Source organism: Lissotriton helveticus, chromosome 4_1 (genome assembly GCF_964261635.1).
Source record: "Lissotriton helveticus chromosome 4_1, aLisHel1.1, whole genome shotgun sequence".
Classification (NCBI taxonomy): Eukaryota; Metazoa; Chordata; class Amphibia; order Caudata; family Salamandridae; genus Lissotriton; species Lissotriton helveticus.
Window position 1 is genome coordinate 133,498,493 of NC_136063.1, and position 17,737 is coordinate 133,516,229.

The following is a 17,737-nucleotide window of genomic DNA, read 5'->3' on the forward strand; positions in this document are numbered from 1 at the left end:
CTAATGAGAGTGCTCCGGAAGGTGCTCCCTTTACTTCCATTCCAGGCGAGGTCCAGCCCCTGATACTCTCCCGCCTGGACTATGGAAATGCTTTATATCTAGGAACCCCGGCGGCAGTGACCAATAGACTCCAAGTTACTCAAAACTGTGCTGCCCGATTACTATTCAACATTCCCCGTTGGCATTCAGCCAAGAAGGCCTTGAAAGAACTACACTGGCTCCCAGTGGCTGACAGAGTACATTTTAAGGCCATGTGCATTGTGCATAAATCCTTTTATCGCACGGGTCCTGCCATCTTGCTCCCCTTGGCTGTACCCTACACTCCCTCCAGAACCCTGCGTTCCAGTGCACTGCATCTAGCCACCACAACTAAAATCAATAAAGCCCGTTGGGGCGGCCGGTCATTCTCGCACATCGCTGCAAGAATGTGGAACTCTCTCCCGCTGAATCTTGGAGAGAACAACAACCTGATGGCTTTTAGGAAAGCTCTGAAAACACACCTGTTTGCAAAAGCGTGTTAACCCATCCCGGCCCTCGCCTTAGTAATCAGTCAAAGCGCTGCGAGGCCCCCGGGTAGTTTCGCGCTATATAAATATAATTTTTCATTTAATTTCTCTTGTCAGAGAAGGTCAGTAAATACGTTTATTCCTGCTTGTTCAAGAATACTGCAGGCAGAGACAGCTCAATGAGGTATTCAGCCTCTGCCATTGTCTTGTTATATAATTGCCAGAGAACAGATTTGATTTATTATTGGACACTGCTCTGGAGTTTAAATAAAACACAACTGGTAATGCTGTTCTGAACCTCATAAAATAAAAGCATATTAGGTTCCACTATAAATGTATTGCATTGTATCATTTATATAGTACTTACAATCACAGGTGGGTTGCTGACATGCTGGCACACAGGTAGCATGCTACACCATGTAGGATATTTGGTTGAAAGTGTTGAGTTATCATTGAGCCTATGTAGGAAGTATTTCTATGTCCTGACTGATGAACACAATGGTGTGGTTATCATGTTATGATGAAAGGGGCAGGGGCAGGGGGAAATACATGTACAAACCCATTGAGAAATCTACTTACAATAGGGGCTTTAAATAAAGAAAGGCAGACAGGGCCTAAAGGTACCCTTTGAGAGTGCAAAAAGCAGAGCCCTGCAGGGCAAGGGTCAAAATAAAAATTAAGACTTGAGTGAGGGAAGCAGAAAGAGGATCGTTTTGTACAATATTTTTCACATTTGTGCAACCTCCAGCAGTACACAGTTTTGTTAGAAGGATGCCTAGCTGCTAAAATAACATCACAGACTTCAGGAGGAAGGTCAAATGCTATAAACTGCCACCGCTCAATCTCCACACAAGAAGGTGTATGTAAGAAGTTAGGATCCTTATGTATGGTTACCCCCACTTTTGCCTGTTGTTGTAATGACTTCTGACTGACTGAGATCCTGCTAATCAGGACCCCAGACTCTGTGCTTCTTCCCTCAATTGGACATGGTGAGTACCTAGGTAAATTCCAGATTGGCTACTGGTGTACCCTTGTTTAGGAAGGTAGAATCCTTCTGCATGGTCACCCACACAACTTTTTCTGGTGTCATTATGTTTTTATGGCTAGTCTGACTGGGATCCTGCTAATCAGGAACCCAGTCTCTGTGTGTCCTCCCTAAATTGGGCATGCAGAGTACTTAGCTACACTCCAGACGGGCTACTGGTGTACCCTGGTATGTCCCTAGTAAATGTATCCAGGGTACCTAGGGCAGGGATATATCAGGGGTCTCCCATTGGCTGAAGCAAGTATTATGCCACCAATGATAGACCACTAAAATTGTAACTACAGGCCGGCCTGTGTAAGCTGCTGCTAGCACCACTTACGATGCATAGCGCTTACCCCAAATCTGAGTTCACTACACTTAAAACCTATAAGTAATCCCTAAGGCAGGGCTTTCAATCCTGAAGGCAGGGTGAAGGGTCCTAAGTGTGAGGGTACCCCTGCATGAGCGGGGTACCCCTACAACCTTCAGAGTCAATTCTCGTGGGTTGTAAGTGCATTAGCTATTACAGCTTATAGAATGGCCATACATCAATACGTGATGACCATCTCTAAACTGGCTGTAACAAACCCTGTCATGTTTGGTATCAAACATGGTTGATTCATGCCCCCACACCATGAACATTGTAGGTGGTATGAGTCCTTGCACTATAAAGCTCCTCCGGGAGGCACTCAGTGCCCCCAGTACCAGTCTTTCAGTACCGAACAGCAAGCTAGGGCTGCAGCCAACCAGAGACATGTTTCTGCCCTCCTGCTGCTGAGCCAAGCTTGAGCAGGGGAAGGCAGAACAATAGATATCCTGTCATTAGGGAGGTATGACCACCTCACAGACTGAGTTTAGTGTATTGGGGCAGGGAGGGGGTGCTTGCCAGCGCCTCTGAGACTGCTTGAAGGGCACATGTGGTGCACTCCTTGCACAATCCAGTTCAAATCAGTTCATGGAGCCATTAGCTCCCACTCTGGCACGAAACTGGACAAAGGAGATGGGTGTATCCTCCCGACTGTCCAGCCCCTCCTCTGGGAGGGGCTGGACAGCCCTTTCCTAAGGGTACTTAAGGGCTTAAGGGCTTACTTAACTGTGGGTGGGTCTCTAGATTAGTCAAGGGAAAAGATTCAGATCACATACCACTTCAACGTCTACCGTCTGGAAACTCTGGACTTCGCTGGACTTCGCTTTGGGAACCGAGACTGCACCATGGAAGATTCCTGCTTCTGCTATTCTCTTAGTCCTGATGGTCTTCTGCAACATCTGTGCCCATGCTCCATACTGGTTCTTCACCAGGCCTTTGGACATCCAAGACACCAGAAGGAATCTCCCTTGGGGTGAAGGAGTCACTCCCCTGCATCTGCAGGCACCGATACGCAGCTGACAAGTCTGCTCATCCTGGTCTCCCACAGACTCCTAAAAGCTCATCAACAGACGTGGTGGTTCTGCAACTCCCTCAAGGCCTGCACTGTCTTCATACTAAGTTTGAGGCTAGTATACCTCGTCGGAACTGCTAGAACAGAACCCCTGTGCACCATGTTGACTTGCCGTTGCAAAGGCTTGTTGGCTCTCTCCTCCAGAGATTTTCGGGCTCCAAGAAGGTCCAACTTTGAGCAACTCCTGCAGCCAAGATCTTTGCTCTCACCACTTCCTTCACAGTGAGCCTTCTTAATTGGTGAGCTGCACATGGTCCTCTTGTGACTCTTGTGCCTCCGGCCATGGGTCCTCTGAGGGTCTTCTTTGGCTCCAGTGGGCTTCCCTGCTTGCTCAGGGTCTTCTCTGGCATACCTGCTCATGGTGAGTGTGAGAAAGTGCCCGCTTTCTTGCATGGTATGCCCACACTTTTAGCTGAATTGCTGATGTTCTTTGACTGAGTGTGCCCTGGGCTCCTGCTAATCAGGCACCCATGGCCTATGTTCCTTCCCTAAAACTGCATTGAAGCCTAAACCCAATTGGCCTCTCTGGCCACATGTCAGCCCCTGGTAAATGGTACCACAGGTACCCAGGGCATTGTGACCAGAGAAGACCTCTAAGGGCTGCAGCACTTATTGTGCCACCCTTAGAGGTCCTGTACCCTGACACTCTGTACCCTGACACTCATACACTGCCATTTCAGACTGCAGACTGCATGTCTTGGCGCAGAACACAGTGAAGAGTCAACATGGCACACATCCCTGTGTGCCATGACCACAAACCTCTGCCCTGGCATACCTCATCCACCGCTCTAGCTGGGTACCCTATGCCAGTGGTGAGGGTACGGATGCATGATCCCGGTACCCCTACAGTGCCCAAGTCCATTCCTGGGCACTGTAAGTGCAATGCTATCATTAAGAATATATGGTGCTGAGAGTTTGTCATTATGCACTCCACAACACCATAATGGCTACACTGAAGACTGGGAAGTTTGGTATCAAACTTCTCAGCACATTAAACCCACACTGATGCCAGTGTGGAATTTAATGTAAAATGTACAACTGAGGGCATCTTAGAGATGTCCCCTGAAATACAACCAACTTCTAGTGACCTGACTGAGTGGCTGCCTAGGCTGCCACCACCAGACATGTTTCTGGACCCCTGAGACGAGAGCTGCTGCCCTTGGGGGCCTACAAATATTCCTTACAAATCGCACAAATAACCAAAACGTGTTTACGTACCTGTTTCTAGGACCTGTCCCAGTGCTGATCTAGGTAACCAGTCCTGAGTTAGAAAAGTAGAGTGAAAAGTAACTTACCTGCCATTTGTTGTAAAAGCCTATTTATTTCAATGTACTGCTCCAAACAGTTTCTGTGTGGAGTTTTGAAATCCGAAAATATTCTTTAAAAATCTCACGAATAACTAAAACGTAATTTCTTACCTGTTTCCAGGAAATGTCCCAGTGCTGAATCTAGGTATCCAGCACTGAGTTAGAAAAGTACTGTGAAAAGTAACTTACCTGTAATTTACTGAAAAAGCTCATTCATTTCAATGTACTGTATTTGCTAAGTGTTGCATACTACTGCTCCCCTATAAATCAAACAAAGTACGATTTCTAATGCATTTTCAAACTGTTCTATATCCAGTAACTTATTATTGAAAAGTATTTAATGCTTACCTGTGCCAGGCTTGCTTGTTTTTAAAATTAAACAACAGTATATTTTTATACCAAAACAATTGGCCTAGAGTTCAGTTTGTGATCGTGTGAATTTATTTGCTGACCGAGTCTGTACATCAAATGCTTAACACTGTCCTCTGACATTGCCTTACTGCTCAACCAAGCTACCACTATTAGAGAGTAAGGTTCTATCTAAATTTAACCTCTGTCCAACCTTTGGGGACACTTGGACTCTATACACACTATACCTCACTTTGGTGTAGTATACATAGAGCCAGTTTCTTACAGTGAGTCACTTGGACCTTGCTGGTCCGGACACTGCACCTTTTTAGTCGACTAGTTTGTTTGCCACAGCCAAGGCTTGTTGGTGTCTCTGCCGAACACTGACCCCTTGGCTCTCGACATCCGACTTGTGACAGCTCAGGAATGGCTCCTAGTCTTATACAGTGTTGCTTGGTCCGCACAGCTGCAACTTCAAGGGCACGTCAACCTCTCCTGCATCTCCGATATCAGTGGGCATTAGTCTTTCGTGCCTCTTGGTCACTCCTGAATGGCATAGACTTCCTTCCCTTTTTGCTTGCAGGGTCTTCTCAACCTGAATCCATCCCTGGGTTCCACCAGACTCCTTCATCTTCTTCTAAAGCAGCATTTTTCCTGCAGTTCTTCATTGTGGTCTACTGTGCTAGTATCCTGGTTCCTGGGTATCCACAGGGGTGACTCTCCAACCTTCCATCTTCCACAGGATTTATTCAGGGGCTGCTGGGAAGGGTCGTTTTTTTTTAAACCTGCAACCACGACTTACCTATTGACTAACATTGAGCACGCTGTTGTGTTCCCACTTAGCACATGACCTTTTTGGGGTTCCTAGATACTCACCTTGGGTGGTTCCTTGGGTCCCCAGTTCTTCCAGGTCCTCTGGGGCCATTCGTGGCTTGAGTCGTGGTTCGCATTCCACTAGTTTAGTGGATATATTGTTTGGTCTCCCCCTGGAGACCCTTGTGTATTTGTGCTACTTACGTGCTCTATTTCCTAAGTATTGTGTGTATTGTGTTTGTATCTCCGGGTAGGAGATAATACAAAGTGTTAGTGAGTGTTTGTAATAAAATTTGTATTTTCATAACTACACTCTGTGATTCTTTTTCACTTAACCTATACCATAAGATTCTGTACTGGTAAAACAAGCTGCTTATATATTCCTTCTAGACTATGCCTGAAGGCTGCTCTCCACATCTATCACTTAGAGAGATTTCTAAGGTTGTCTAAGACCACTAAATTACAATAAGGATTGTCTGCATTGGTGCAGGGCGCCACACTTATATAAGTGAGCAGTATATACTAAGTCAACCACTCACAGTGTAGAGTTGACAGGTTTGGGTGGAGGACTCTCCCATGCTGCTGCGACAGAAGATGCTCCTGAAGGGGCTTCCTGATCAGAGGATCGATGCTCAGTTGGAGAAGTTTGGGATATCAGACTCTTTGTGCACAGTCCAGAGCCACAAGAATGACTTGGGCCCGGTCGCTCCTAATCTTTTTGAGCACTCTAGGTAGGAGTGGTAGGGGCGGAAAGGCATATAGGAGACCTGAGCTCCACTTGAGACGAGAAGCGTCTCCGAGCAAGAGCCACCTTGGTAAACTCCAACAGGCAAAACTGCTGACATTGCACGTTCTCTGCAGAGGCGAACAGATCTAACCACAGCTCTCCCACTGCTGAAAGAGACTTTACGCCACCTCTGGATGGAGACGCCATTTGTGATCCGCTATAGATCAATGGCTAAGGTTGTCCGCCCTAGCGTTCAGAGAATCTGCCAGATACTGAACTACCAGGTATATGCTCTGCTGTTTCAGCCATGTCCAGAGATGCAGGGCCTCTTGACAAAGGGTCATGACTCCACCCGCCCTGTTTGTTGCAGTACCACTTTGCAGTGGTGAGGTCAGTAAACTCTTCAACCAACCTTCCCTTGACTGAAGGAAGAAAGGCTTTCAACACCAAGTGAATCGCTCGGAACTAAAACGAGTTTATGTGGAGTCTGGATTCTGACAGAGACTAGAGGCCTCTGATCTCCACCACTCGCTTATGGCTTCCCCATCCCAGGATTGATGAATCTGTCACTGCTATATGATCTTGTTGGGATGGGAGAGGGTCTTCCTCTGACGGAATCACAGCTGGTCAGCCGCCACTGCAGGTCCTGTGCTGGTCCCTTCATGATCTGGATCATGTGAGAGAGATTCCCCTGATGCTGCACCCATTAAAACTCCAGGTTCCACTGCAGAGCCTGCATATGCTATCTTGCATGTGTCACAAGCAGGTTGTCAGGAGGTCATGAGGCCCAGAAACCTCAGTGTCATCACTGAAATCTAGGATAGAGGCTGAAACATAGTTATCAAAGCCTCAAAAACCGGGACTCATCATTCAGAAGGATAAGCGCCACACTGCACTTTGTCCAGAACAGCTATGATGAAAGGGATGGTCTGAGAGGGAGTCAGGTGTGACTTTAGCACATTGCTCAGAGAGTGCAGGAGGTTCCCCGCAGTCTGGAGGAGGGAGATGACAGCCTGGGGTGAGCCGGCCTTTGACAGGACAGACAGTTGTGGACATAGGGGAAGACTTGCACCCCTGAACTGCGCAGATGAGCTGCGACCACGACCATCACCTTGGTGAACACCTGAGGGATGCTGGTAAGTATAAAGGGCAGCACGGGAAACTAAAAGTGCACATGGCCTACCATAAACCACAGATAGTGTTGAAGGGCACGCAGGACGGAAAGTAAAAATAAGCTTCCTGCAAGTCTAACCCTACCATCCAGTCTCCTAGGTCCAGGGAAGACATGTTCTGAGCTAGAGTTAGCATCATGAAGTTTTTCTTTTTGAGTAAGTACTTGTGGGCTCGTAGATCTACGATAGAACAAAGGCCTTTGTAATTTTTCGGGACCAGAAAGCAGTGGGAATAACAACCACAGTCTACTTCTGGTGCAGAAACACTCTCTATGGATTTCTTGACCAAGAGAGTTATGACTTCCTCCTGAAGCAAAATCAGGTGATCCTCCATCAGCTGGTCGAAAATTGTAGGTATGGAGGGAAGTGTGGGCTTAAAGGGGAGGGGGGTATTTTGGACTCTCTGAAGAAACCATCTGTCCGACGTGATGTTTTGCCAGTGGTGGAGGTGATGGCTGATCCTGCCACCGACTGGCTGCCCATTATCTTGAAGGGACGGACTAGAAGGGTTTGGAGCCTGAGGGTTCGGGATGAGGGGGTGGGTTGGAAGGACCTGACCTCTGGCTGATCAACCCCCAGGGTCAGAACGAGCAGCATCCATGGCTGCTCATAAGCTTCTGAACATGAACGGTCTCGTGGCTGGGGTATGGCTGGTGTGGCTGAAAGCCTCCTCCATAGTCACGAAAGGGGTGAAAAGAATACGGGGGAACAATTGGCCACTGAGAGGCCCAAGAACTTAGCAGTAGCCTTTGGGTCCTTAAAGCGCTCCAGGGCCATGTCTAATTTATCTCCGAAGGATGGGTGCCATTAAAGATCTGTCCCTGAGGGAAGCTGGGGCATCCCTAGAAAAGTCTGAAATCTCAGCCAGGCATGGCGTTGTACAGCCACCGTCAATGTAAACTACTCAGCCAGTCGGCAGTGTCAAGCCCACAACGAATGTCGCATCTCTCAGTCTGATAGGAGAGTATGTCCCGGGCCTCCTCCGGGACCTGTGGCAGCACTTGCCCAACCATTTTCAACAGGAAGTGGAAATAATAGCCCAATAAGCATGTGGTGTTCACCTATTTCAATCCAAGGCTGGCGTAATAAAATAATTTCTTGCTCCAACTATCTAGCCTTTTGGATTCTCTGTCGGGGGTGCAGAAAAGATTGTTCCTCATGATGCAGAGGCTTGGATCATCAAGCTCTTGGTAGTAGGGTAGTTGGTGAAGAAATGTGGGTTGCCCAGTGCAAGGCGGTGTTAACAGGGGATTGTCCTATTCACAGGAGCCCCTGTGCGGGGCTTGGAGCAGGTTCCCTGTAGGACATCAGTGAAGGCCTCATTAAAAGACAGGAGTGATTCCATTCAGGAGCAGCCGGTTGCAGGACCTGTGTCAAGAGGTTCGTCTTGACTGCCAAATAAGGGAGCTTGAGGCCCAGGATCTCAGCTGCCCTTTGCACCACCAGAGATAATGAGGCTCCCTCCTCCCTTGCCACAGTAGGGGGAGAAAGCAGACCAGACTCTGGAGAGGTTTCCAGTCAACTGACCTCACCTATTTCCTCATACCAGTCCATTTCTTGCTCTGGCTGGTCTTGTAAACGGCCTGGTGACCCCTCCCAATCTTCCTCCATGCCTAGCCCTTCGAAGAAGGCTGAGAAATCCATCTAGAACCAAAGGGTTCTGTGGGCGCCGTAATTGGTGACGGTAGGCGCAGGTTCGGCTCTGGGTCATCAGGGATGACAATGAGGCTAGCGCCACCAGTGGGCAAAGGTCCCGTTAGGACTCCTGTCAGAGTGGGGGCCGGCACCAGGCAAGATTGCAGTAGCAGGACCGGCATCGGACTAGGTCCACGAGGGTGATCAGTGCTAGGCCTGGAACCGCTGGTGCAGAACCCGACAGAACCCCCTCTGAGCCTACTGAACCTGAAGGTAAGCCAGTAGGGTCAGGCCCCCCAAAATGAGACATGTGGCATCATAGAAGTCTTTTTAACTGGGCAGGAATGGCTCCCGGCTCCCGAGAAGGCAGGGAAGTGCAGAGCCAAGCCAGGCGCATGTGCAGCTGGACGAGGCCTAGAATGCAGAGACTCCTCAGTCCCATCAGTCGACCAATGGGGAGAAGTCAAAGCACGCTTTGACTTGTTGTGTATTTTATGCTTCTAACCTGAATGACTCAAAGACTTTGGGGCATATCATCAAGGGGCGACGATAATATTATTGCCGCTTTAGAGACCGTTTTTGGGCGAAGAGCGGCGATAATATTATCTCATTATCATCAGCTAGCGCCTGATCGCCAAATTGTTCACGCGCCTCGCATCGATAATGAGATGCAAAGGAGGCGTGGCTGTGAAAAGAACATGGTATAATATCGCGAAGGCAGCTTCGCGATATTATGAAGGAGGTTAGCGATATATAAAATCGCGTTAAGTTTGCCTTAATGCAGGAATCTAACGTCTGTTAAATTCCTGACTAAGGCATACCTAACATGGGGGGTGGATTGTGTGGCTAAGACCATAGGCCCTATCATCTAGGACATCGCTGTTTTCCACCATGGAAAACGGCAATATCCCCACTATCTCTGGAATTTTTATCACCTCGGCAATGCGCATTGTTGATAACGTGCTAACTGGGCGATAAATTCCAGAGATAGCCGGCGATAAATAATATGCCCCTTTGAGTGGGAGGATGAAGACTTTGCGCTCCCAGATCGGTGCCCGGACCTTACTCTCAACCAGGCAAAGAACAATACCTCCGGGGCATACGACGTAGTGCTGAGCGCCGGGGCGCAAGTAGCTGTAGGAACCGCTCCCTAAAATCTTTTGGAGCCATTACCTTTCAGTCAGAGCATAACTTTGAGGAGCATTCACGCTCCAGGCACCAAAGACAAACCAGGTGTGGATCCATTACTGACATCGCACAGTGACAGGTGCCGCATGGCTTGAATCAAGAAGTCTTCTTGGGCATCTGAACACACGAAAAAGGTTTGACAAAAACATCAATAAAAGTCTGTCAAAAAGTGAGAGAGGGTAGCTCTCTTCATAGGCCTGCGCTAACTGGTGTGGAAAGAAAATAACTGGTGTCAGCATGCCGATGTGGCACCGCTGTAAGTGAGGCAGAAGTCACAAAGTTGAAGATGACGCCAACAACATTGGAGCTGACCAATGTCACCTACAGGCACACAAGGGTACTGCTCAAAGAAAAATCTTCCGGATCCAGACTGATGCCTGGGAAATTAAAGGGATCTGCGGCTGGATGTCTCTATCAGATACCTATAAATGTTAGAGGCAATTCTTTGCTCATGGCAATTTTTTTACCCAGTACTGCACCGCTAGCATTATCTACAGATCCAACAGCCTCTATGGAACAATACAATGTAGGGAGCCAGAAGACCCATTCTTCAGAGTGCTTTTGGAATAAAATAGGAATTTCAATTATTAGCGAAAAGCAAACTAACACTAAGCATTGGATATAATTGTACGATTACAGTATATTCTAAAGGACTCAATTAATTTTTGAATTAAATTCACATTGCTTACTTGTGTCTGCTTTGTTTACCGATCGTCGGTAAAATCTCCACAGTTTCATAGGAAGAAATCCTCTAGGAGGAGCTAGGAAGAAAAACCATCTATATTAATAGCTATGCTGACATATCCCAGACAAACAAATTACTTACTTTCAGAAACCCGCTTTCTGAAGGATGCTATAACTAGTATTCCATCCTGTTGTGTAGTTCCTAAAAATACATAGGATCTGCACGTTTGTTGGATAACAGAAACTGAGGGCTTGGTGCCAATACTGGTTCTGGGCACCCTCGCAGGATATGCCGACCTATAGACCAGCTAGCTCAAGGGTGCCACCTTAAGCCGCTTAACCTCTTTTTTTTAAATTAACTTTATTGGAATTTGTGTTATCATGTAACATCCGACATACTCAAATATTCTGTTACATAAATCATCCTGTTGCTGGGAGATCCAAACCACAAGTTGGGAAAAAGGATTAACCTTAGGAACACATTGTTTTTCCCCTTTTTCCTGCGTTGTTAACTTATTTCAGCCTAAATTGTTAACATATTATGTACTGTATACTGTCTATATAGGTCATGCCAACCCAAACTCAACACCCGCCCCTCCCTCCCCCCATCTTCCCACCTTCGGCATATACCATACAATTAAGTCCAAATGTGTCTTTTCTTTGCACCACAACAACAGAGTGGATCTCCGCTGCATGCCTTCTATCCGTCCTGATTTTGCCGTTTCATACCATTACCCATTTAATTTTCCATGGCCTGAGTACCATCATCTTGTTTTTCATTGAGGTCTACCATCATCTGGGACCCTTCCATTAGATCCTCCTCCACTTTAACGTCCATTCGCACTGCCTTCATTCGTATTTTTTCGGTAGTCGCCCATTCATTCATATCTCTCATACAGTCCTCTATCTTTAGTGCCGGGCCCTGAACCAGCTAATTGTTATGCACTGTTTTGCTATTACTAATCCTAATGTGACAAATCTTCTGCTTATTTTGTGTTTTTGGGCGTTGGGAGAAGACCCAAAAGTACGTGACGGGCATTCTTGAGAATCATCCAGCCAGTCGCCCTCTGTACACTTGTGACTATAGTATCCCAGTACGGACTCAATTGCTTACACGCCCAAACCATATGTAGGAAATCTGCTGCTTAAGCTTTACATCTCAGGGACTCACTGCTTCGGATAAATTGTGTACAAAGTGGCTGGAGTAACGTATACCGAATGTATTATATTGTGTTGTAGGAGCTTGAAACGGGCATTGGAGTTGACTGTGTATACCCCTTCCTGAACGTTTTCCCATTCCTTATCTGATAATGGTTCTTCCAGTACAGCATCCCATCTATTCTTTACCGGTAGAGTTGTGTGTGGTAGGTCATCTCATAGAGCTCTGTATAGGTGTGAAATTAATCTTTTGCCGTTCACGATATAGAGCAATACCGAAAATATATTGATGGTGGGCGGTTCCGCCGGGATTCCCTGCCATTTTTCAAGGGTCACGCTTGTTTTTTTCTCCTACTGTAGAAATTGCGCTGGATTTAGTCCAAAGGTCTCCTATGCCTTCTCATGGGTAATGAATCTACCATCCGCATATAGGTCTCTCGACGTTTGGCATCCACCCACTCTCCAATGTCGTACAGATATAGAATCTTCGATTAGGGCAAACAAACATATTGCCCAAATCGGCATGTCCAGAGCGTATGGGGCGTGCTGCACTACTCTAATGACTACCACATCCCACACATGAGCGACAGGTCGGCTAAGAAATGGGGTCAGGGAAGGCAGATGCCTCCCACACATTATGATTTGTGGTAGGGTATAGTGACCATATGTACCTGCTAACAGATCAGTCTCCCAATTACTTTCAGCATCCAGCCAGGGGACCGCATGTTGCAGTTGAGATGCCACATAATAGAGCTCCAAGCGTGGGACATCAAGCACCCCCTTCCCAATTTCTCTGTAGGGCTGTCAGTCTCACTCTTTTACGTTTATTATCCCATAAAAGATCTATCAGGAAGCCCCTTAACCTTACCAAGGAGCAAATTGTTCCTGGCAACCACTGAACATGACAACCGTTGACCCTTCAGGGATCGCGGAAACAGTACAGTACTTTTCGCTCAGTCAATCATGTTCACTTAGTCTCAGAGAGATACAAAGAATAAATGTTGGGGACTTTTTCAATAAGTATTTATTGAACCCGAGCCATTCTAGTATAAAACATATGTGCTGCAATAATCACTAGACAGAAGCAAAAGTAAGAGATTACAAGCACCAAAAGAGTGAACAGTAGATACATTTTCACCATGGTGGTAAAATAATGAATATCTGCAGGCATATATAAAAACAGTAATCTTTGTGTACTACTACGATGCAGACCCTACCTAAGTGCACCTAAGTGTACCTAGCATGTATGTGGATGTTAAGCCAAGAATCCCCTAGGAAAGAGCCAGCCCAATTACCTGATGGGAGAGAATTAAGGACCCTGTCTTGGTCATGATTGGGCACCCCAGAAGGAATATCAGACCACTACGTGTTGAAGTTTCAGCATGCAGGGACCTTCTTGCATAGAAGCGTCTTCTCTCCAGTGCTTAATTTGAGACTGAGCTTTCCAGTGCTCAGCACTGGCAACTAATCATCAGCACCGGATCTTATAGCACCTATTGGAAGGAAGGCAATTTTCCCCATAATCACCAAATGTTGAGCCACACTGAGACTTAAACCCGGTTCCCCAGCTCCGAAATCGGCAGCTCTAGCCATTAGGCCAAGGCCTCTCCAGAATAATAAGTGCAGGGGCACTAGTAAGGAGGCAGTTTGTACCAGCACATTACTCTGTTAGCGCTGCCTCCTGAGGAGAGCCCCAGCACTTTTTATATTACAAATTAACCACTGCTCCTCTCTCTACCTAGTGAAGATTAGCCCTGGGGGTTGAACCTAGATCGATATGTTTATAATGCGATAATGTAAAGTAATCTGAATGATTAATTATAATTATGCAAAATTGCCCCGTCACATGAGGATGAATATAGCGTTTTTTTTTGTACAGAGTATGTTAATCCTGTTATGTACGTCATGTGCAGGGGATTAAGATATGATGCTAAGAATTCTCATGCATAATAAATGAGGCTAGTTTCAAGGAACCCAGACGACATTTGTTCAGGTCATAGCTGGGTAAAAGGTCATTGCTAGAACCTTTATGTAGAGCAAAGTAGGACAAATGTAGGTAAAAAGTCGCTTTTCTACCTCGGTCGCGGTTAGAAAACATGACAACACCCCCGAGGCACCAGACTTGATGAGGAAAATTTCATAGAAGTGTCACAAGGTGAAATTGTGTTGCCCTGTTCTGATTCCATATGCATATTAGACCCACCCCTGCTAGCTGACGTTAGTTCCTTGTTTTTTGCCTTTCCGAGTTCTCAGACGTGGAAAGTAAACAATTTTTCGTAACTATGTGATGACATATAGTAACTATGTGGGACCTTTGCAAATGTTAAAACGAATAGGGAGGTGGGAGGGCAGAGAGGAATTTGCTTTAGAGTATCCACCAGAAAGAGCATTACCAAAGATGAGTAACTTGTTCTTCTGATGTATACTTCCAACAGCAGAATCCTCACCTTAGCATAAATAGCAAAACCATACTTCTAAAAGTGTAAAACCTGTGTATTGGGCTCAGACCAAAAAGTCTTCAACAACTAAGTGGGTGAAGTGACCATCCTGCCAGTCTTGGCTACCAAGGTAGTAATTCTTTGTGAACGTATGCACCCACACTTATGTAGCAGTCTGGCAGATATCAAGGCCAACACAGTAATAGCAGCCTTGGCCCTGGTGGAATGGGCCCTTAGACATTCCAGGGACTACTCTATGGCTAATGCATGGCAGATGTTAAAGGAGAGGGCTATCCACCTCATCAAGGTACTCTTCTGCAAAGCTTTCCCTTTTTTAGCTCTGAAGAACCCCACAAGAAGTTGGTCCTTAGACCAATTTATGTAAAAGCTAAAAGCTGATTTGGGTCTCAACAATACAACCTGTCCTCTTTTTTTGAGGGATTGGGGTAACAAAAAACAAAAGTGACGGATTGTCCAACATGGAAGGGAGCTACGACTTTTGGTAAAAATTACACGAGTCCTCAGCATCAATTCATCCAGAAAAAATGTGGTGTAGTACAGTGATTAGTCTGACAGTGCTTGATGTTCACTTATGCAATGCTATGACATTATCACAATGAGGGCAATAGTCATCGAGGTCAGGAGATGCAGCGAGCAGCTATGCAATGGCTCAGAAGGCGTGCACGTGATGAATGTCAATACCGAGTTAAGGTACCATTGTGGCATCACAAATGGTTTGGAGGAACAAGTGAGTCTTGTGCAATGTTAAAAACCTTTGCCACTGTGTGTTCTTGACGGTGATGAAAATATCTAGCAAGGATTCCCCTCACTGGTGCAAGACTCCCTGTGATACCTCCAGATGAACGAGTTACTTACCTTCGGTAAAGTTTTTTCTGGTGGATACAGTATCTGCCTGTGGATTCCTCACCTTTTGAATTCTCCCCTGCGCCAGCATTCCACGGAAACTTTTTTATAGCTCTCCCACGTCGACGAGGACGTCATAATGGCACGGCTCCGCTCCCGACTCGCAATGACGTCACCGGATCCACAAGTAGACCTCCTCAGCGGGCTGACATTAGTTCCACCCATTTTTTCCATGCCTCTGAGGCGAACGGGTGGAACAACAACATAATTAGAGTAGACACAGTATACAATATAAACATAAATACACACAATATAAAGAAAAATAGAAAAAGCTAAAGAAACAAAGCATTTCCTATAAACCAATAGCAAGGCAATCGGGGAGATGGGTGGGTCAGTGAGGAATCCACAGGCAGATACTGTATCCTCCAGAAAAAGCATTACCGAAGGTAAGGAAACTGTTCTTCTGATGGATACATCTGCCTGTGGATTCCTCACCTTTTGAATTGAATCCCACAGCAGTTCCACTCCCGGAGGAGGGTCCCCACCAACCTATACCAAAAAATCCTGAAGCACAGAGCTTGCAAAATGGCCATCCCTCCTAACCTCCGAGTCCAAGCAGTAATGCTTCACAAAGGTGTGGAGGGAGGCCCAAGTTGCTGCCTTACAAATGTCAACAACAGGAACACCTCAAGCCAAAGCAGAAGAAGACGACTTAGCTCTGGTGGAATGAGCGCTAATACCTTCCTTCTTGGCCAAGGCATAGCAGACCTTGAAGCACAAGACAATCCACCTGGAGAGAGTCCGCTTGTGAACAGCCTTGCCCTTCATACGTCCAACATTGCCCATGAAGAGATTATCGTCCAGTCTCAGATCCTTGTGTCTGTCCAGATAGAAACTGACAGCTCTCTTAGGATCCAGGTGATTAAATATCTTCTCCTCCTTGGAAGAGTGAGGGGGAGGATAGAAGGTAGGTAAGGTAATGGATTGCCCTAGATGGAAAGGAGTAACCACCTTAGGCAGGAAAGCAGCAATGGTCCTGAGAATTATCTTTTCTGCATGAATGGTTAAAAATTGAGGTTTGGAACTAAGAGCCTGAAGCTCACTTACCCTCCTGGCTGAGGTAATAGCGATCAGGAAGACTGTTTTGAAAGACAGAAGCCTTAACGGACAACTATGAAGAGACTCAAATGGAGAAAGAGAACAAGATTTTTAAAAAAATCCCACTGAGGCATAACAAAGGGAATAGGAGGAAATCTATTGGTGAGGCCCTTAATGAACCTCATACCAACTGGAGATTTAAACAAAGATGGCTGGTCTGGCAAACAAAGGAAAGCTGACAAAGCTGACAAATAACCTTTAACCGTAGCTGCAGCACAACCCTGCTGGGCCAAAGAAAGAGAGAAACTCAGCACATCAGAAAAACGTGCCTTCAAAGGATCAATAGACCACTCTCCGCACCATTTCACAAATTTGGACACCTGGAGGAATAAATAGATTTGGTGGAGTGTCTCCTGCAAGATAAAATAAAGTCCACAACATCCGGTGGGAGAGAGAAAATACTCAGGTTGCAGGCATGAAGGTTCTACACCCCTATCTGGAGATGGGGGAGTAGAACCTACCCCTAAGACTGCAATAGAATATCTGCACTGTGAGAGAGACGGAGCGGAAGGAGCGATGAGAGGTGAAGTAGATCTGTGTACCACATCCTTCCAGGCCAATCCAGGGCGATCAATATGACTTGGGCCCAGTCTTGACAAATCTTTCTCAGAAATCGAGGAATCAAGGATATGGGGGGAAACACATAAAGGAGCTGTGAACTCCATTCCAACTTAAAAGTGTACCCATAGCTCCCAGCATTGGAAACTGGAGACTGCAGAATGACGGGCAGTGCGCGTTCTCATGCGTGGTAAAGAGGTTCAAACAATTAAATCGCCACATCTTGAAGATGACCACCTCCGGAAAGCGCCGACTGAGACTCTCGTACAAACATTTAACTCTCCTGTCAGATGATTTGCCATAACACAAATCTGATGGTCATGAGCCCAGGACCAGAGTCGCAGAGCTTCTCTGCAGAGAAGATATGACCCTACTCCTACCTGTTTCTTTATATACCACATCGAGGTAGGGTTGTCCGTCTGGAACTGAACCGAACAACTGCGAAGGGAGGGAAGAAAGGCCATGAGAGCCAAACGTTTCGGCAGCAATTCCAGCAGGTTTATGTGAATCAACCTTTCCTCCGGAGAGCAAAGGCCATTGGTCTCCAGATCAACCCAGATGAGCACCGTACCATAAAGTGGAGGCATCCGTAATCGCTGAGACCACCGGTGGAGGAAGATGAAAGAGCTTCCCTTGAGACAGGTTGCCCTCCACACTCGACCAAGACAGCTCCACTGCAGTGTCTCTGGAGATACTGACCTACTCCCTGAGCTCTCAG

General features: G+C 46.5%; 1 protein-coding gene across 1 annotated transcript in view; it reads right to left on the minus strand.

The window, feature by feature from the left end:
* The window catches only part of LOC144827959 (uncharacterized), a 1,280,260-nt gene that overhangs the window by 921,093 nt on the left and 341,430 nt on the right, over positions 1–17,737 (minus strand). The window contains exon 7 of the mRNA XM_078686117.1: positions 10,849–10,920. Within this exon, the coding sequence (XP_078542243.1) occupies positions 10,849–10,920 (72 nt within the window). The remainder of the gene's footprint in view (positions 1–10,848; positions 10,921–17,737) is intronic.